This window comes from Colobus angolensis, unplaced genomic scaffold, assembly GCF_000951035.1.
Source record: "Colobus angolensis palliatus isolate OR3802 unplaced genomic scaffold, Cang.pa_1.0 Scaffold102, whole genome shotgun sequence".
In the NCBI taxonomy this organism is placed as follows: domain Eukaryota; kingdom Metazoa; phylum Chordata; class Mammalia; order Primates; family Cercopithecidae; genus Colobus; species Colobus angolensis.
In genome coordinates this window covers 893976-916098 of record NW_012111142.1, presented here as the reverse complement: position 1 = coordinate 916098, position 22123 = coordinate 893976, and the positions used below count along the sequence as shown (strand labels likewise).

General features: G+C 41.4%; 1 protein-coding gene across 1 annotated transcript in view; it reads left to right on the top strand.

The window, feature by feature from the left end:
* CACHD1 (cache domain containing 1) overlaps positions 1-20825 on the top strand; it is a 227828-nt gene extending 207003 nt beyond the window's left edge. Inside the window, exons 18-27 of the mRNA XM_011940834.1 lie at positions 1467-1566; positions 1657-1773; positions 3697-3857; positions 4193-4279; positions 5243-5359; positions 6496-6647; positions 7931-8092; positions 9620-9697; positions 10365-10466; positions 19543-20825. Of these exons, the coding sequence (XP_011796224.1) occupies positions 1467-1566; positions 1657-1773; positions 3697-3857; positions 4193-4279; positions 5243-5359; positions 6496-6647; positions 7931-8092; positions 9620-9697; positions 10365-10466; positions 19543-19781 (1315 nt within the window). The 3' untranslated portion in view covers positions 19782-20825. The remainder of the gene's footprint in view (positions 1-1466; positions 1567-1656; positions 1774-3696; positions 3858-4192; positions 4280-5242; positions 5360-6495; positions 6648-7930; positions 8093-9619; positions 9698-10364; positions 10467-19542) is intronic.
* Positions 20826-22123: the final 1298 nt, after the last annotated feature.

Genomic DNA, 22123 nt, shown 5'->3' with positions numbered 1-22123 from the left:
GTAAGCGCGTTAGGGATGCTATTTCCTTTCTAGCTGCAGAAATTTAAAAATAGATGTCAGGTATCTCTAGTTGAATGGGAACAGCATAGCTATGGTCAGGACAGGAAATTGAATTCATGGCCTGGGTGTTCTGTTAAGAAAGTTTTTGTTCTTTTTCTCTTCTTTTGTTTTTCTGAGATGCATACTGTTTATGATTTAAACAGACAGATTCAGCACACAACAAGAAAAGTAACTGTAGCATGGAATGCACCAAAAGCTCTTGTTTCCCTGGAAGTCAGTAATTAGAGGCTTCCCATATCTTTGGTACTAGAAAGACCAGAGGGGACTCTTGGGTAGGACTTTTGATGTTAACTTTGTCATTAAACCAAAGTCTTTGTGAGATTTTCAGCTGCTTAGACTGTTCCTTTTACATTTCCCCAGAAAGAGACTATGGAACCAAAAGTCTCTGCCTCCTGGATTTCAAAAGAACATGTCTGATCAAAGCAAGGGCATTCCCTTGATTTAATGCAGGCTGCTTTTAAAGTAGCTTTCTTAGTTCCATCTCATGGTTCACACTTTGTGTCATTGGCCCTTATGGGGAAATGCAGAATTCCTGGCAAACTGATATCACTAATGTAAAGTAAAATAAAGCAAAATATAGTCTTGATTAAAGCAGTTCTAGCTTCATTTATTGTTTCTATCAAATGTAGATCAAATATAGTAGTCCCCCTCTTATCATTGGTCTCGCTTTGTGAGGGTTCAGAACCACAGCATAATACAATAAGATATTTTTATAGAGACAGACCACATTCATATAACTTTTATTACTGTTATAATTGTTCTATTTTATTATTAGCTAATGTTGTTAATCTCTTACTGGGCCTAATTTATAAATTAAACTATCATAGGTAAATATATATAGGGAAAGAACCATATATATAATAAGGTTCAGTACTATCGGCACTTTCAGGCATCCATTGGGGTCTTGGAACGTATCTTCCACAGATAAGGGAGAAGGACTACTGTATATTTTCATACATCCCCTGCATGTTGTTATTTTATGTGTATTTATTATTGAAAGAAGAAATTATATGCTTTACTTCAAATCTGTAGGTAGAAGTACTCAAGGCTACTTCCTTTAGGATCTGCTTCCCTGAAAAAAGAACAAACTTCCCACTCATATGTCTTTGCAAAAGGTCTGAGTCCATCTTACTTGGGCTGTGTGGGCACATTTTGTATAAACTATGTAGGTGACCACAGAGTCAGGTGTAACTCTCACCTTAACCTGCATTCTAGGTCACCCACAGCTTCAAAAATCATGTACCCGTCTACCTGCCTGCCAGCTTCCCTTCATTTTTCCAATGAGTATTTATTGAGAACCTGGGATAAATGCAGTTTGTTTCAGGGCTAGCAAGATAAATGCTCTCTGGATACGTTTAAGAAAGGACAGCTGACATGAATGAGGGGCATGACTTGTTTTGGTACAGGTGCTTCATAATGGAGGACAGGGGTTATCTGGTGGCGCACCCAACTCTCATCGATCCCAAAGGACATGCACCTGTGGAGCAGCAGCACATCACCCACAAGGTATTTGTCACAAAGCTGAGCAGCTTAGTTCTCCAGCCGCCTGCAGCTCACTACATGGCGTATGTCTTCTGTTCTCTTTGACCTTGGTAGGAGCCCCTGGTGGCAAATGATATCCTCAACCACCCCAACTTTGTAAAGAAAAACCTGTGCAACAGCTTCAGTGACAGAACGGTCCAGAGGTTTTATAAATTCAACACCAGCCTTGCGGTAAGTTGATCTGATTCCTTAACACTCTCATTTTTCCATCCCATTATGGAACATGAACTGGAATCATGGCTAATGTCTGTTTCATCGCCTTAGAATTACAGAATGACAGGAGGAGACAGGACCTTAGTTCCGGTTCCCAGTTTGGCGATTGGGAGATATAAAGCTCAGAGTAGAAAAGTGAATGTTTTAAGGTCTCACAGTTGGTATTTTGTTTTGGTTTTGTTTGTTTAAAGACTTACCCAATCTGAGCCCTTTGAAATATCTGCTGAAGTTGGTTCCCACACTCTTGTATAAATATATGTGGCACCATGTGTTTCTCTCTTCCTGTCTTCTGGGGATCACTCGGTCTCCTTAAATTCCCAAGGCCAAGTTAGGTCAGTTCTTGATCATTTGCCCTGTGAGATGGGAACTCTCATGTAAATCATCTGAAAATAATGTCTGTTTTTAGCTTAGAGTATTCTGTATAATTTGAGTTGCTGCAAATTTACCTGGTTATGGTTAAAGATCTTAAGGACATTCTCATTTATTTATAAATAATCCTACTTGGGAGAAAGCTAAATGGGGAATGATAGAACATTCAAAAAGCTACTTACAGGAAGTAGGTTTTTTATTTAGAATAGGCATTTATGTCAGTCATTAAGTAGGTAATTAATTTTTAAAATGTACTGGGTTAAATTAAAAATCCTAAACTGAGTCTCAGAAACTCTATTGCAGAAAGCAATTATCTGATGGAAAAGAGAAGTTTAAAAAATGAATATGTTAATAGAATAGTGTGTTCAAAGCAAGGGAAGTCATTATTGTCCTGTTCAGACCCCATACCATTTTGAGAAGCACTCTCTTTAAAGGAGACATTGACAAATGAGACTGCCAAGTAAGGTTGTCATAGGAAAGTCTGACTTATTTTGCGTATCTTCTATCATTTATGCAATGGTTTCTGGAGTCTTCAGCACACAATGCCAGGATACTCAGGTAGATACTTCTCAGAAGGCACATTTGAATAATTTAATGGCTGAAGTTATTCCCAAATGGAATTAGAGCATTCCTGAGTACTCGGGTTGTCAGGACTCCAAGATTGTGATACTGCTTATATTCTAGAGGTGGGAATTTCTCCAGACAGTGAGAAATTCATGTAGACCTCTAAAAACCCATTCAGTGCTATGATTCTCAGAACTAAGCTCATCCTCACCAAGCATCTGTACAGGATGGATGGCATGGAAACAAGCTTGAGGTGAAATAATTTGCCTAGTGTATCTGACACACATGCAGAAAAATGATTACACGCAACTCTACAATACCACTTTGGAATCTTTGATTTTGTAATATGGTAAACAAAATTGACAGTTCAAGAAACTTGCTATCACATATTCTTGTTATGGAGTGAAGAAAAGGGATACTTGATTTAGTTGGATTATTTAAATATTCTAGAAGCAGAAATTTGCCTCTTAGAGAGGTTTGATTTTTAAATAATTTTATTATTCTAAAAGGGAAAAGGGTTCATCACCCAAAAAAGGGAAATGCATGATTTGTGGTTAATTAGGTTTGCATGTGAATAAATTTTAACTATTCCTTCCCTGAAAATTGTCTTTTATTGCTTCTTGAAGTATTCATTTTCCTGGTATACTATTATATGTTGAGAAAAAACAGATTTTATTAACAGCCATAAAATTTATGTTTGTGTAAGCACAGATAAAAGAATACATAGTATATACACAGCCATTCAATGGGAGTTATCTCTGATTATGAATAATTTTTATTTTCTAAATTTTTCACAGTGACTATATATTTTTTAACAGTGACTTTTGTAATCAGAAACATTTTATTTTAAGCTATTTTCCATGGGTAGTTGAAGAGTTGTTTTCACCAAGGTAGGGCTGAGTCTTTGCATTGCTGTCTGTCATTTCTGATACCTTGATTGTTCTGTAGGGGGATTTGACGAACCTTGTACATGGCAGCCACTGTTCCAAATACAGACTAGCAAGGATCCCAGGAACCAATGCGTTTGTTGGCATTGTCAATGAAACCTGCGACTCTCTTGCCTTCTGTGCCTGCAGCATGGTGGACCGGCTCTGTCTCAACTGTCACCGGTAAAAATGCAGTGGGCCATATTCTGTGTTCACCACGCTGTTTAATATTTCAACTGATGTCAGGAATTTTGAAGGGCAAAATAAGAAGAAAGTGCTGGTGTGTGTCCTGAAGAAAAGTCACAGTTACAAAGGCACTTAGAGCTGTGCCGTTTGCAGCATCCTTGGCCAAAGAACAATGGATTAAGGCCATTTATGTATTTAACCTTTGGCTGTAAATTCCTTTTTACTATCCTTTTAAACTAGCTCAGAGCTTCGTTATTTTGCTTCCCCAGTACATGTACAACATACAGTTTGCCATTGTCCTTCTGCATAGTAACTTTCTTTTTGCTCTTCAGAATGGAACAAAACGAATGTGAATGTCCTTGTGAGTGCCCTCTAGAGGTCAATGAGTGCACTGGCAACCTCACCAATGCAGAGAACCGGTAAAATAAATAAATAATAATAATACATATATAATACTGTGAGTCTCTTATAGATTTGGTTTGAGTTAGGCAACCTCACCAATGCAGAGAACCGGTAAAATTAATAATACATATATAATACTGTGAGTCTCTTATAGATTTGTTTTGAGTTAGGGCATATAAAGATGATTCATTCTAATGATGGAACTGTTTAGTGAGCCAGAATTCAAGCTCAGTAGTGCCATAAAATGATGTCTGTTTTGAGGTTTAAATTTAACTGCTGTAAAAGTATTGAGTGTATGTGCTACATACCAAAAAATGTGAGAATGTTTCAAGCATTTACTGTCTACCATGTGTTGAGTACTTTATGTATATTAAGTCACTTAGTGTTTTAATTAAGCCTGTGATAAATATGCAAGTGTTTCTCACATACGTATGATGTGTTCACACATAATAACAGCATTATTTATTTATATCAGTGACAGATTTTAACACCAGGAAAATAAATTGTGATAAACCCCTTCTCTAGAAATTTAGAGTGTCGTGTGTGTTTGTATTGGGCGTGTATATTTGTTTGTTGAGACATGGTCTCGCTCTGTTGCTTAGGATGGAGTGCAGTGGCGCAATCATGGCTCACTGCAACCTCTACCTCCAAAGCTCAAGCAATCCTCCCACCTTTCTACCTCCCTCGTAGCTGGGAGTACAGGCATGTGATTCCCAAGCCTGTCTAAATTTTGTTGTTATAGTAGTACTTCTTGTAGAGACAAGGTCTCATCATGTTGCCTAGGCTATTTGTATTATTTCTGTTGTACGTGAAGGTAAATAAATGGAAGCTCAGAGTTGTTAAGTAATTGATCCAAGGTTACACTAAGTGGCAAAGCCAGGATTCAAACCCAAATCTGTCTGACTGCTTTAAGGAACAGGAGCATGAGTTTGGAATGTGGGCAGTGGTGGTCTTAACCTCCAGACTTACCTCCTGCACAGAAACCCAAGCTGCGAGGTCCACCAGGAGCCAGTGACATACACAGCTATTGACCCTGGCCTGCAAGATGCTCTTCACCAGTGTGTCAACAGCAGGTGCAGTCAGAGGCTGGAAAGCGGGTAAGCACAATCTAGTAAAGAATGGAGGTTTTCCAGCTAATATTTATTATTCCCACTCTTCATGTTTTAAAAAGGTGTATCAGTTTTTCAGATCTGAAACTGATTTCCATAAGCATTTGTCCACCAGATTAAATGTTGTCTCGTTCCCACTTATTATCCCTATTTAGCATGTGTACCATATGTTAGTAGCCTCATCTGTGAGTGGGAGTTTTTCTTGAAATAAAAGAAGTGTGGAGGGCCATGGCATGAAGCAGCAGGGCAAGGGAGGAGGAACCTGTGGGGTCCAGAAGCAGAGCCCGGTGGTCAAGGCTCTAGGTGTGATATTTTGGAGATCATTTATTTTCTTTTCTTAGGAAACACATCTGCTTCATGATAGTTTTGAGAACTAAAAACTAGATGTTCCCCGCTCTCCCCCAACTCCTCAGGTGGGATTAGGAGTTTGGGATTAGACATTATGGAAATAGTGGCTGTGGTAGACTAAGTGAAGGGGAGTTGGTTATTAGCTTATTGTAGCTGTAGGTTGCCATCTTATTAAACAGTGTTTAGATGAATAGCTTACTCTAATTTGGGTGTGTATTTTAGCAAAGGAATTGTGGCGTCAAACTGATTAATCTGGGATGTTATGCAGTAGCCCCAAGTCAGTTAGGTTTAGGAAACGCTGACACTGCATATATTCTCTTGAGACAGTCACAATGCGTGTAATACACTAAAGGCTCTGAGAAATTGGCAGTGAGGAAACCTGTGGTAACTGGCCAAGTATTTCCAAACTTATTGGACTTTCTTTTTATTTTTTTAAATGACCCCACACTTGGGGGATGTTAGGCCAGAGTCTGACAAACATTGGGGTCATTTCTGTTTGGTCTTGTAAGATGATTTTGAATAGCCCTATGATGTGTGGATGTCATTATTTAATTCACAGAGAGCAGTTTTATTTATCTCCTTTCCAAGCTGTTAAGAGGTATGAAACAGTTATTCCCCTGGCAGTCTATTGCTATTCTCATTTTATAAGGGAAGGAAACTAAAGCTTAAGAAATTCATAACACTAGTAAGTAATGGAGATCCTGAGAACTGTCTGATGCCCACGCTTAAGTGCTATCCCCTGCTTTATAGAAGACTAAGTATTGTCTTTCTGGCAGGGACTGTTTTGGGGTGCTGGATTGTGAATGGTGCATGGTGGACAGTGATGGAAAGACTCACCTGGACAAATCCTACTGTGCTCCCCAGAAAGAATGCTTCGGGGGGATTGTGGGAGCCAAAAGTCCCTACGTTGATGACATGGGAGCAATAGGTATGTTTGTTGGATACCCCAACAATTTGATTCTTGAATATACAATTTCTTGCCTATATACTAGGACGTCTTAAAATAATCCTCTCCCCAACTTCCCTGATTCCTTTGCTGGTAGTCTTTAGTTACAAAACCAAGGCAGATAATTATCTTCAGAACTGGCTAAATATTCTGTGCAGAGAGAGTGAGTGGCCATCTGTCCTGCCAAATTTTGCAAGCCTGGAATTCCTTCCCATAAAGCTTGCTCTGAGAACTATCAGGCCTGGTTTCTGCATTGCCAAACTCTACAGTCTGTTTGGATATGCACGCCAGCTGGCAGAAGCACAGGGCCGCGTACGGAGTGACCACTGTATGTCTAGTGCCTGCTGAAACCTTCACTCACAACTTTTGGAAGGTGAAGTCTTATAGCTACAAATCAGTATTTGGGGCCTTGGAGTCAACAGAGTCAACAGAAGCCAGAGCTACCCAGTGTAGCTGGGACAACTTAGAATGAAGCACAGGGACACCATGGGGTGGAGAGCCCCTGGGATCAGTCTCCAAGACCTCAGAAATACTGCCAAGATTATATCACTCACCTGAGATTATTTTCAGTCTTTCCAGAATTAGCACCTAATTCTTAGATGGCAGTAGAGTCAAATATTTAAATCCTTAGTTAATACCTTGATTTTTAACATCACTTACATCAGCCTGTATAGAAGAAAAGCTCATATGTGAGGAAGGATTTTGAGCTTGTATGTTACTACTGAACGAGGTGAGGGTACATATGTGAAAGTGACTTGGCTCCGAGACATCATTTTATATGCTCGCCTGCAGTTTCCTATCTGGAAAGCACAAATGGCCTTTTAAAGGAACCCCATAAGCTTTGAAACTTGGCCTGGTTAGCACATATTTATTGGACCTGGTGCCTTTTGTTTCAGTGGTTACTCTGTACTAGGTGACTTTTCCTGTCTTCCAGGAGTAACTCATACCCTAGGGAGCTAGGACTCTGTTGGTGTTGGGTGCTGCCTGTGTAAGCAGTTCTTCTGGTCTGCTCACTCTTTCCAGCAGTCCTTGCCATTTGTGCTCCTTCTCTGCCTAGGAACCAACACTGGAGAACCAGGAATTAAACGAAACCTCTGCTCCCACGTTCCCATACCTCGTGTTTGAGGAACTCAAAGCCTAACTAAGCATCTGTTTATCTTCCCCCAGCCCCCTTCCCACTCTATTCCTTCCCATCTCATCATCCTTACTTTCTTCCCCACTTGGAAAATCTTAATGAGGAACATCTTCTTGCTCTTTCACTGAAGGTGATGAGGTGATCACATTAAACATGATTAAAAGCGCCCCCGTGGGTCCTGTGGCTGGAGGGATCATGGGATGCATCATGGTCTTGGTCCTGGCAGTGTACGCCTACCGCCACCAGATTCATCGCCGGAGCCATCAGCATATGTCTCCTCTTGCTGCCCAAGGTGAGCTCAAAATGAACCCCACAGGGGAAGCAGCAGCCAGGCTAGAAGGACAGTGGCTGGTTGTGTCAGCCTCTAAGGAATTGTCAGCACAGTGCTCTATTTTCAGCTTCTGTGGAGTCATTTTGGAAGTCCCCAAAGCCTGCTTTCTTCTTCAGTTCCTAAACCCTACAAGTTCTATTTTGATCCCCAGAAAAATCCTTGGATCCTGTCCTTATCAGCATTAGCCCCCAGTGGCCTGCTTCTGCAATAAGCCAGCCAGGGGCGCTGGGATGCTGAGTGGGAAATTTTGTTTGTTAGATGTGCTGCCCTTACCATTCCAAAAAGACAGGCAAATCAAAGATACCCCAGATCACCAGTGGCAAGAGCATAATCTGTTCTATTGCAGCTGCCATTATGTAGTGTGAATAAACACACATTTGAATAATCATATCTCTTAAAACAGGATAAGTCGGCCGAACGCGGTGGCTCACGCCTGTAATCCCAACACTTTGGGAGGCCGAAGTGGGTGGATCATTTGAGTTCAGGAGTTCAAGACCAGCCTGGCCAACATGGTGAAACCCCGCCTCTACTAAAAATACAAAAATTAGCTGGGCATGGTGGCACATGCCCATAGTCTGAGCTACTTGGGAGGCTGAGGGAAGAGAATCGCTTGAACCCAGGAGATGGAAGCTACAGTGAGCCAAGATCGTGCTACTGCATTCCATTCTGGGCGAAAGAGTGAGACTCTATCTGAGGAAAAAAAAAAAAAAAAGTCATCGAAGCCAAGTACAAAATGATTCACCTATAATCATGGCCTCAATACCATGTGCAGTATCTATACTCTGTTTAAGTGCAGTATCTATACTCTGTTTGCAGGGAACAAAACTGTTTAATGGCCATCTCCATCCTTCCTAAAACGCCAGTCCCCAGGGAAGTGTTGACCTGACCTTTTTGGAGATGAGGTTAACTCATCTTCCTGGCCACTTAGCTCACTCCAACAGCTGTAATGACAGGTTGATGTTAAAACGTTTCACTATGGCCACAAGCCTGAAGGGGAATCATGGAGTAATGTTGCCTGATTTAGTAACAGGGATAATCACTATGTGCTTCCCTTGGTGAGATTCAGCTAGACTGAGGATGACCGTCGTCCAGTGTTGGCTTATGCCTGGCCTTTTGGAGGCTTTTGTTGCACCATTTTACCAACACAGTCAGTCATGTTTTCAATCCCTTTCCTTCTGTTTCAGTACTTTAGTAGAGGATTAGATTTGTTGGCCTCAATCAACTTCTTTTCTCCTCCTTTCTTAGAAATCAATTTCAGATGTCTCTTGATTACTTGTTCTTCTTGTTTGGATTCCTGCTCCCTCCTCCTTAAAAAAAAAACAAAAAAAACAAAAAAAAACGGGGCATCAGTTCATTCCCTTCTAAGATGGGATTCATTCTTGATGGAATGCTGTCACCCAGCCATCAAACAAGCGCTCAGCAGGGTATTAAAGCGGGTGATTTTGTTTGATTAAATAGTCATGTTTCTCTCTTTTTAATGATGGGTAGAAATGTCAGTGCGTATGTCCAACCTGGAGAATGACAGAGATGAAAGGGACGACGACAGCCACGAAGACAGAGGCATCAGTGAGTATTCAGCTGCCTTGCTGCAGAATGTGTCAGCAGGAGGCTAATCCAGAATAAATATTCTTTCTTATATCCTTTTGGCTTGTATTAAAATTTAAGAAGCTTTGACATGGTGACTGGGTTTTTTTAGTTGCTTTTTTCCGTCCTTTTTTGTTAGGAGTATGTGTAGGTCTTTGTTTTGTTTTAAAGAATCTCAAAAGATTTTATGATGTTATTTTTTTTTTTTGCATTAAGTGTGTTGGCCTAAAACAGCTCACCCTTTCCTTTATTTCTCTTACTCTTTATTTCCCAACCATAGTATTTTAGAAAAGAAAGTGTCAGGGATGCATTTTTTTAAAAAATCCCTTAACTAGTGTGTACAACTCAGGGAGGAAAAAAGAGCATTTTCTTTATCAAAAGAGATTTCCATTAGTGTTAAGACACCCTAGCCTTTACCTACTAGACCACAGCTTCCCGATGCATATTGGAGATATGTAATTAAATACCTCTCACTGCACCAGTTCTAAAATCAGCACCCTAATCCCCAGAATTGTTTAAAAACTGATTTATTCTGGCTTTCCAAAGAGAATTCTCCCAGCATGTAAATGAGCCCTGTCAGAGCAAATGTGCTTGAAACTACAGAGATACTGGCATAAGAGTGACATTAACTGTCCTTGACTTCCCACAGTCAGCAACACTCGGTTTATAGCTGCGGTCATCGAAAGACATGCACACAGTCCAGAAAGAAGGCGCCGCTACTGGGGTCGATCAGGAACAGAAAGTGATCATGGTAAGGTCTAGCTTCCCGCATTTGAAGACCCGAGGAACCTCGTGTACTCCTGTGGGATGATGCTCACACCCTATTTTGACATGGTTTTCCAAAAAGACACACCCCAGCATGCCACCTTTATAAGAGCCCAAGGACAGTTTTGCTTATGTCTCGGCACTCCTCTGGGCACACGGATTGCTGTCAAGTTTTTCTCCATACAGAAGGATTCATATTGTCTAAATGGAGCCTGCTTGCCATCCCACTTGCTTTTCCATAAAATCAGCATCCTCTTAGGTCCCGCTCTTCAGTGTTGGCTGCCAAACAGCAGGATCTTTAAGGGCTTTTTCAGCCATGTCCTCTTGGGGCATGACAAGAATCTGTGCTGTCCTCCAGCATTCTCTTGCCCTGACCTCTGGCATGGTCTGGGGAGCTCAGAGAAGCCTTCACCAAAGAAGCAAGAAGCAACATTTGCACTGAGCCTTGAGGGGGTGGTTAAAGAAAAGGTAGGGGCAAAGAATATTAGAGGCCAAAGGACCAGTGTGTACAAAGTCATGGAGTTGTATAAGTGCCTGTAAGATGCTCTGGAAGGGTCAAGGCCAAATTGTGAAGAGGTGCCGAGTGCTAGGTAACTGACAAAATCCACATGCTCTGCCAAAGACTTGACCATCCCACATGGCTTCTCTCCTTCACTGAGTCCATATTGCTCATTGTTGCAAAGAACAACAGATGTATCCCAGTCTATAAGCATCACTGCCACGGTTCCACAAAAATACAGCAGGCATGGGTAGTGTTTTTCCTGCCATTGTAAAATCTTTTTATTTTTTTAAGATAGCTGTTTAATTTTCAGAAATCTATATTTTCCTCCCAGAATCAAGTCTTTTTTTTAATACATAAATAATGTACTTTAGCCTTTTGACTTAGCTTTTTCCATACCTATCCTGGAAAAAAAAAAAAAGTCCTCAAACAGGGTGTTCCCTGCATCTATACTAAACAATGCAGAAATAGATATTCCTCAAAGCAACCAACATCACCTTTTCCACTACAGCCAGGGCAAAGAAGAGCAGCTAAAGCTCTGTTTTATAAATTGGAGACTGTTAATTTGGGCTTTGAATGACATTATTCCCGCCAACTAAATAGAAACTTCGGGTTTCTATGGAGAACCACAGGAGAACTTAAATTTTTCAGTTTCTTTGACTTTTTTGCTTTTCTCCCTACAAACCTTTGAACCTGCATAAATTCCTGCTGCCAGGCAGTTCTGTGCCTTCTTGTTTGAATAATAAAACAGGTTTGAGGCTACTAAAGTTCAAGAGAAATAATTTCTTATTCAGCAGAAATACTGAATTCTTTTCTCTCTCTGAAATACAGAATCCTTTTTCTCTGTGTTCCTCAATAGGAATTGCATCAATACCAAATTAGGATTCTGAGTGATGTTTATGATGTTCCATTAGCCTCTCCCATTGTCTTAGTGAAATGGCATATGAAGCAACAGCTTAGATAAAAGGAAGGGTGCAGAGTCCGTATCTGCACACTAAGGCATCCAGCTAAGGGCTTGGTTCCTTTCATTTTTCACCATAATTGGATCCCTGTTATCCCCAAGGAATGAAAAATAGTTTCTCATGCAGACAGAATGCAACACCAAAAGAAGGGGAAGGCATTGACACTCCCCATATTCCAAATGCATCATAAAATCAATAGAATTTAAATGCGTGTTGGCATCCCTTGAACCAGTACGTGGGTCACTAAAAATGGTGGCATTGAGTTAATGTCCCTGTGATGCCTAGAGGTGAAGCTATATACACCCATTAAACAAGGAAATCTAATTGTTTTGTCAGCACACTTGCTCATCTGTGTATGCTCTACTCTCCTATTTGGTGGATGTATTGGCATCTGCTATGCACAGTTACGCACTGTGTAACAACACTTCGCATATACTACAGGGGTCCCATAAGATTATACTGGAGCTGAAAAATTCCTATTGCCTAGTGACATCTTGATGATCCTGACCCTGTGTAGGCCTGGGCTAATGTGTGTGTTTGTGTCTTAGTTTTTTGGTGTGTGTGCTTTATTTTTTGAAACGGAGTCTCACTCTTGTTGCCCAAGCTGGAGCACAAAGGCGCGATCTTGGCTCACTGTACTTCAAAACTATCATTCTTTACATATTGAGGATCTCGTTTGTGGTAAAATATTTTTTTTTTTGGTATTTTATCTGACATTTAATTATATTCGTGGATTTTCTTTGTTTTTTCTTCTTTTTTTTGGAGATGCTATGTCTTAGTTTTTAACCAAAAAGTTTAAAAAGTGAAATGTAAAAATTTTTAAACTAGAAAAAAAGCTTATAGAATAAGGATATAACGAAAGGAAATATTTTTGCACAGCTGTACAATGTGTCATTATTTTAACCTGTTATTACAAAATAGTCAAAAAGTTTAAAAAGTTTAAAAGCTTCTAAAGCAAAAAAGTTATAGTAAGCAAAAGTTTATTATTGAAGAAAGAAAAAAATGTTTAATAAATTTAGAGTAGCGTAAGTGTATATGGTGTTTATAAAGTCTACAGTAGTATACACTGATGTCCTGGGCCTTCACATTCACTCCACTCACTCACTGGCTCACACAGAGCAACTACCAATCCTGCAAGCTCCATTTATGGTAAGTGTTCTATACAGATGTACCTTTTTTGTTTTTTGTTTTTTTGAGATGGAGTTTTGCTCTTGTCGCCCAGGCTGGAGTGCAATGGCATGATCTGGGCTCACCACAACCTTCATCTCCCGGGTTCAAGTGATTCTCCTGCTTCAGCCTCCCGAGTAACTGGGATTACAGGCACGCGACACCATGCCCAGCTAATTTTGTAGTTTTGGAAGAGATTGAGTTTTTACGTGTTGGTCAGGCTGGTCTTGAACTCTCGACCTCAGGTGATCTGCCCACCTCACCCTCCCAAAGTGCTGGGATTACAGGCATGAGCCACTGTACCCGGCCACAGGTGAACCATTTTAAAAAATCTTTTATACTGTATTTTTCTGGTACCTCTTGTATGTTTAGATATGTAAATACCTATGGTATTACCTACAGTATTGTATACAATTGAGTTGTAGTTGCCTACAGTATTCAGTGCAGTAACATGTGGCACAGGTTTGTAGCCTAGAAGAATAGGCTATGCCATATAGCTGAGGTGTGTAGTAGGCTGTACCGTCTAGGTTTGTGAAAGTACACTCTGTGACATTTGTGCAATGATGAAATTGCCTAAGGACACATTTCTCAGGATGTATCTCTGTCATTACACAAGGCATGGCTATACCCTAGTACACTGTGGAGGGGGCTACAGATGGGAGTTGGTACTTCCTCAAGACAGCTTGGTGTAGAGGGAGAGCTTAGGAGATAGGGTGAAGCCAGTTCACTTTGAAGCCTACTTCTCCCCGTTTGTCTTCCACAAGCTGTTGAGACCTTAGTGAGCTACCTTAGACCTGAGTTTCCGAATACTTAAAAGTAGGATTAAAAATTCTTACTGCAGTCTGGGCAATATGGCGAGACCCTGTCTCTACAAAGTAAAAAAATTAGCCACGCATGGTGGTACATGCCCGTAGGCCCAGCTACTCGGGAGACTGAGGTAGGAAGATCACCTGAGCCCAGGAGGTCGAGGTTGCAATGAGCCATGTTTGCACCACTGCACTCTAGCCGAGAGCTATTTGAGCTCTTTAAGACAGAGCTGTCTCAAAAAACAAAAAAACAAAAAACAAACAAACAAAAAACCTGCTAGGTAGAGTTACAATGAGGATGCAATGAAATGACATATGATAGGCACGGTGCTCAGGGTTGACCTCCCTACCTCTGTGCCCACCCTGCCCTGAAGGAATTTGCAGTCTAGGAGGAAGCTATAAATGAATGCCTGTATTCATATGCTTGATAAAAGATGGAATATGACAGCTTCCTTAAAAGAGTAGGACAAAGAAGGAAAGGGGCGAGAGTTCACTTTTATCTGCGCGTAAATTATGGGAGACCCCATGGAGGAACTGGCATTGACTGGCCCTTGAACTGGTAGGATTGTGGCGCCATGATTCTGTACTCCCTGAGCAGAGTATTTGCACATGAATCCTTGAGTGTGTTACACAAAAGGAAACTCAATTAAGTCTGTAAATACATGACTACACAACGGCCTAGGCTCTCATGGTATGGTTCAGAGTTGTGATCCTAGAATTGAATTAAAATTGAATGTTACCAAACTAAACTTAGAAACTTTAGGGTGTATTTTTATTTAGAAATATTTTACGTCGCCAACAGAATTTCGTTCTTCAAAAGAATCTAATTTTAATTGTTGTATCTTAAGAAAAACTACTCCAATTGAGCATGTTTTTTGAAAGTAGAATCATTTTGGTCCATAGTCTAAGACCACTTAGAATGACTGATTTTCAGCAGTGTTACCCTCACAAGTGGAGGTTAGAAACAGTTACTACCTGTGTATGTTTTCAACTATCTATTTGCTTTGCCCATTTCTCTTAAAAACATCGTGTTCTGTCCAATCATCTATTGGCTTATTTTTAAGTCAGAAAACACCTATATGTTATTTGTTCCTTGTGAATTTGTATTTTGTTTACTATCTCATCAGAAACTTTATGTAGGTGTATATTAGACAACATTTTTTTCTTTGTAGAGGAAGATTCCCCCGAGTTCGTGGCAAATTCCAAAATACTTAAAAAGCAAATGCTGAACCTTAAAAACCTGGTCAAAAAACTTTGTAGATGAACATAAGACCATTTTCTAGAGGTGCACCGATATTCTCCTGCAGTTACTCTCTGTGGCCACGAGATGGTGAGTGCGTCCCCAGAGGGACGTCACACCCCTTATAATCAAATGAAGTTTCTTAGGAACTATCAGATAAATATATAAGCAGATGGTCAAAGAACAGAAACCTAATCTCAGCTCTTTTTTATAGATGCCTGACCTCCTTTCTAAAGCCCATTTCTCACTTGAGATTGTATTTGCTACATAAGCCTTTGGACAGTAAAGAAATTTTTCGTTGAAAGTGTTTGCAAACATCCTTTGTGTTTCAAATAGTGCCTCTTCCTCCATGAGTCAGGGACTATGTCTGTCTTAATTCATCACCCTTCCCAGTGCTCAACAGAATTGCCTGGCACTGAGCAAACAATTAACTTGCTGAATAAGAAAATGTGTTTGTCTTTCTCCTGCTTCTCCACAACTTGCTATTCCCTTCTCCCCTGAACCCTTCAGGTTTCCATTAATTCTTGAAATAAGAGGAAGTTACAGAGGGGTTGAGCAATGGTATCATAGTAAGGAAATTAACTGGAATGGCCTTAGTATAAGAGTTTTACTCTGAAAGCACCTCTGTTGAGGTTCCTATCAGAAAGCAGTAGCAGAAGAGATGGGGGTGCCATCCTGAGATGAAGAGATGGGTGCCCTCCTGAGTTGCCTTGGAGACAGCTGCACCACCACTACCGTCCTGGATGTGAATCCAGGACCTGTGACCAGCCAGGTTCAGAGTGTCACTGGATTCTGTCATAACCCCTGGACAGGGCCCACTGTATCCTAGAATGTCTTCATTACTAGATGAGACTAGTGAATGTTGTACCAGGCAAAGCCATAGGTAACTACAAAATTCATTGATGCCATTGCTTTGGGAGTATAGTATACGTTGGTGGGGGGTGGGGCAGCAGTTGTTTTTAAGTTCCTGCTTTGTATGAGTCACTGTTAAATACTAGGGATACAAAGATAAACAGGATCTTACGATTTAAGAAAGAATTTGCTAATAGATAGATAGCCTTATACTTTTATTATAATATGGCAAAATCTAAGAGATGTGCACAGAATGCATGTAAAATCACAGAAGGGGCACCAGCCCCCATGTGTGCTGGCAGGACTGGAGGTGGGTGGGGGAAATAGGTTGGGAAAGCTTCCCAGAGAAGACTTTCCAACTGAAGCATGAGGCACAATAGCAAGATGAGGGAAGGTGGGAGGGTGAGCCAAGCAGAAGGGCCACCATGAATCTAACACCTCGAATGCTAACATGAATTATCAGTTAGTGTGTGGGTGCTTGTAAATGAGCAGAGACGGGAAGCTGTCCAGGATGTGTTGGAATAATCACTGGGATTTCACTAAAATCCTGTTTTCTACTTTAATTATTTACATATATAGCATAAGGTGGTTTCAACATGCACAGCAGTTTGTGACTTAGGTTTTGGAGCGCAGCATCCGATCTACCACTCCAGACTTAGCACTGCTAAAGCTGAGAAACCTATTCTGGCTCCTGGTCTCTTAATCCTGGGTAAAGGCATCACTATTTGCTCAGCATCTGAACCTAGAAACCTCGACGTTTTCCAAGGATGTCAGCTCCCTGGCATCTTCACCAGGCAAGTCCATTAAGTTCACCAAATCCAGCCTACTGTACACTTGAACAGTCCACACACTGCAGCTGCCCTACTTCAGGTCTTTGCCATCTCCTCAAGGCACATGCTCCAGCACCCTGTCTTCTGAGCCTCTGATCCCACCTTCCTTCTGTCCAGCCTCCCCCTTGCCCCCTGACCACTCCCACTGTCCAATTCTAGATCATAGCTCATAGCTTCAGCCAGCCTTCTTGACCTGGTCTTAGCCTGTCTGTCCAGTGCCATCTCCCACTGCCCCCACCCCCAGCCCCAAGCTTTCACCATTCCCAGGAGCCACCAGAGCCCTTCCAGCTGTTGTACTGTTACATGTACTTGGGCCCTGCTGGAAGTACCTTTACACCCCTGTCTTTACCTGCTGAGTCCCTTTTCTCCCATCAGGGCTACCCAATTGTCACCTCCTCAAGGATCTAAGCCAAGTTCATTGGCTTTGGAGTTCCTTCTGTGTGCCTCTGTTTTAGCACATGGGTGTTTCCCCTTCTTGCCCATGGGGCTCTCAGAAGCTGAGGCCTCACCTTAGTCCTTTCCTGTCCAGCCTCTAGCCTGGCACCTGGCACCAAGAAGGCACTCAGTCATGGTGGACACATATGTCAGTGAACACTTCCTCTTCTGCCCTGAATTTGCAGATGACACGTCTGAGATTCTGGCTAGACATCTCCACATATGTGACCCACAGACTCAAAATCAAGCTGTGCATAAACAAAATTTGTCTTCTTTCCTGAGACTCAATCTGTGAGTTGTCCTTTCTTATCATTATAAGTTGAAATTGTAGCCACCTTTCACTACTCCTCACCCCCACAGTCCCCCACATCTGATGACTTACCAATTTCTCTTGCCTCCACCACTGAGATAGCTTTTAAATCTGTCCAATCCCACTGCCCTAGTTTTCTCTATCCCTCACGTGGGCTGTTGAAATAACCTCCGAACTGCTCACTGTCTTTCCTTTCCCTTCATCCCCCAAACCACCATCCTCTAAACACAAATGATCATGCCATTTTTTGGCCTGCTCAGAATCTTGTGTGGTCTCTCCATTTGCTACTCTTCGGCATGGGCTTTATGATCTGACTCAACTTTCTGCCTCCCACCTGCCCTGCTCTCCAGCTACCTGCTAGCACTCATCCAAGCCACGTGGAACAGGGATGGCCTTTATATCCACACCTCTATGGCTGTGGTCATCCTGTTCCTTTCTTCATATCCACTTATCAAACTCCTACTCATCCACTTCAGTCCGACTAAAATACACATTCTCTGAAGATTCCTTATTCCCCTAGCCAGAATTAGATATTCCCTCTTCTGGATTTTAATTATACCTCATTTACCATTATCTGTGTAAGAGGAAGCTTTGCTTTGTGAGCATCTGTCTCAAACTCAACTGTGAAGTCATTAAGGAAAGGTGATGTCTCTGATTCGTGTTTCCTCATCTCCCGCTCCAGCCCCATAATGGTCTTCAATAAATAAATAATTGAATGACCAATGCTTCTATTTGTTTCATTTCTCAAACACTAGCTTTTGAGCTCCCTGTGCAGGGACCAGGCTTTCATCTTTGTATGTCTTCCAGTGCCCAACACAGTGACTTCTATATTGTAGGTACACGGTAAATATTTGTTAAGTTGGACTGACAGCTATATAATTCTATCATTTGAGTAACATTTCACTGAGGACAGAATTTTTGCACAGAGCATACAGTTTCAGCCACAAATGACTCCTGCTTGGCTGCATGCAAGAACGTCAATTTTGCAGCCATGAATGTGACTAGCACTACCCACGGGTAAGTGCTGATTGATGCTAACTGTAGATGCAGTGGAAATATTAATGAGCTGTCGCTTCTCAAAATGTTTAAAGGAGATTTTTGCAATATTTAAAAACATGCCAGGAATCTGAGAATGGAATCCTTTGATCAGCGAGGACATTTGCCTTTGAAACATGTATTGCTTAGAATACCAAAAGAAATTAAATTTAAACGGGGGAGGTGGGGCAGCTAACACAGAATAGTTGATTCCACAGCTAGTTGCCGTGGGTATATGTGGAGTTAGTGTTTCATTAGGCACTAGAACTTTGGGCAAGTTCCTTAACGTCTCTGAACATCATTTTCCTGAATTGTAAAATGGATATTAGAATATATCATCATTGGTGTGCAAGAAATGACACAAGTGCCTGCTACTGAGCAAGTACGCAGGTGATGGTGGTGGTTCTTTTTGTTCTATTGTGGCATCACACTCAGGCATTTTGAAGCCCAGATTTCCCCACCAGCCCCAATTGATCTGAGTCCTGTTCAGATCTTCTTCTTGAGGCTGCCCGTTTTTTGGATTTCTTTAATAAAAAAGATCATCTTTATCTTAGGTAGAAGTGTAGAAAGGTAGGTCCCCAGTGGTGGCTAGCCATGGATGATGGGATGTAGGGTGATTTTCATTTTCGTGTTGCTGGTTTGGGGATTTGGGATGAGGGTTCTGGTTTATTTTTTTTTCTCCTCCATACTTTCTCAGCTGTGTAAAGTGGTTATGTATGTATTGTGTCATTGTTTTAAGGGAAAAAAGAGTTACCACTAAATCTTTTTAAAGATAAATTACTTTAGCATCTGCTGACAGTCTGCCAGTGTTTGCACTTATGTATTGCAAAGGCAGGAATACCTCCCAGTGCCCTAGAAATTGTAAGTGAATCTTCTCTCTGCATCTTGAAGCTCTCAGCTGTGTGTTTGTTGCATTCTTTTTCTAGGTTACAGCACCATGAGCCCACAGGAGGACAGTGAAAATCCTCCATGCAACAATGACCCCTTGTCAGCCGGGGTCGATGTGGGAAACCATGATGAGGACTTAGACCTGGATACCCCCCCTCAGACTGCTGCCCTACTAAGTCACAAGTTCCACCACTACCGGTCACACCACCCTACACTTCATCATAGCCACCACTTACAGGCGGCCGTGACAGTACACACTGTTGATGCAGAATGCTAACGATCTCCTCACCTCCACACCAAGACGAGATCTGGGAGCTACCAAATGTTCTGGAAAGAAAAAGAACCAGCTTAAAACCCACAGCAAGAGACCTCCCTTGTGTTTGTACTTTGTGCAGAGTTGTTTGAGTCATTTCCTGCCTGATGACATGGTTAAAAATGAGAGAAACAACAACACAGTCACATTTGTGAAGACGTGAGGCTGGTTCTGAAATGGAGGGGAAATAAGCCTGATGAACGAACCTGCCATGACACTAATGGAAGGGAACAGAAGGCGAGCCTCCAAACACAGAGACGGAACCTGCAAGTGAAGCTGAGCCAGAGGAATGTTCCGAAGAGCCAGAAGCATTCAGCTCTCCTTAACTGGAAGGGAGAAAAATCTGCTCACCCAGAGACTGGAATGTGGCACATGCAGATACAAATGTGTGCGTTGAAGATTTCACTTTGTTTCTTAGCGGTACCTGGATACCACAATTGCTGTATGGAACTCATGTTATGCTCTAAACAATGCATCTCAAAATTTCTAAGTAAAGGATTATTTTTCTACTATTTATTGAACTTTCAAATATTCTCAAACTTTGGGGAAAAGGAAAGGAAACACAGGAGAAGTTTTCAGCAGTTGCCCTGAGTTATTTTGTGTGTAATGAAGTGATTCTTTGATTAAGGAGCTCTATTTCTTATTTAACTGATATCCCACTGCCCCACTCCACAAAATAGGAAAATGAAGAAATCTTTCCCTCTGACTTGTTTACATCATTTCGTGGAAACACATCTTTATTTGTAATGCAGTATTCTTTCTCTGTGTTTGACAGAGATGGGGAGGGGCAGAGGAATCTAAGAGTTTGTAAAAGAAATGTTAGGTTTCTTATGACTTGTTTCCGCTCCTCGCACAATGCTAGTCTTAGGTTTCTACGAAACCTAATGTTAGAACCGCATCCTTTCAGCTAAGGGAGGGTTGGATTTATTTTCCTTGTTTTAGAGACTACAAATTTTTAAATGTCCCATTTCGACTGAGAATATTGACAAATAAGGGAAGAAGTTTTCTAAATTGTGAATGTCTGTTTTTTTGTTTTTTTTTTTGAGACGGAGTCTTGCTCTGCCCAGGCTGGAGTGCAGTGGCCGGATCTCAGCTCACTGCAAGCTCCGCCTCCTGGGTTTACGCCATTCTCCTGCCTCAGCCTCCCGAGTAGCTGGGACTACAGGCGCCCGCCACCTCGCCCGGCTAGTTTTTTGTATTTTTTAGTAGAGACGGGGTTTCACTGTGTTAGCCAGGATGGTCTCGATCTCCTGACCTCGTGATCCGCCCGTCTCGGCCTCCCAAAGTGCTGGGATTACAGGCTTGAGCCACCGCGCCCGGCCGAATGTCTGGTTCTTAATTAAAGATTTTTTAAAAAATATTACAGTTAAAAGCTGCTGCCAGTTATCCAAGACATTATCCACCAAACTGCTTTGTGATTTATACAGGGACTAATCAAATCTGGCTACTATAACATGGGGCATTGTAACTTTAAAGTAGTGTTTTAATTACAGTGATGTACTTTAGACTCACATTTTGTGATTCAAATATGTTATAAAGACATTCTTGCACCGTGGTAAAGAATGTGTGTGGTAAATCTCCGTTTATATGTAGTTGGAAAAAATTCACTGAATAATGTTTTAATGATAGGGTATTATGATACAATGTAAAAAACAATTGGTTCTTCGGCAGTACAGAAAGTAAACTATATATGTGCTATCAGGAAACCCCTTCATACTGTGTATAAAATTGCAATCTAGTGAAATAAACTGTATGCAACAGACCACTTTAGTGGCTACAGTGATTGTTAATGTATCACTCCTTGTGCCTCCAGGCAAGTTACATTCACTTTGTAACCTAGCAGGTCAGTTGCCAAACTGAAAACAGACCTCTTTTCAATGCTACAGTCAACTTCTAGGGCTTCTTGACCATCTAGATCAAATATGCAAACAACTTAACAATATAATGGGATAAAAATGTGTAGAACATAGCTCTCCCTTCCTGAGCGTCTGTATTCATGTAACTAATAATAAATGGTTCTTCTCTAACTGCTAGAAGGATTGAATTAGTTCCCTGCCTTCCCAGAAATTAAACTTCCCCATAGGATACTAGTTCGTTTCCTAAGGTGGAGAAGCTCTGTGTTAGGAAATTGATTGAGGAGGGAGAAGTGGAGGGGAAACTTGGTGATTTCAAGAAAAGAATCACAAAACTTAGAGCTTAAAAATGAAATATAAGGCCGGGCGCGGTGGCTCAAGCCTGTCATCCCAGCACTTTGGGAGGCCGAGACGGGCGGATCACGAGGTCAGGAGATCGAGACCATCCTGGCT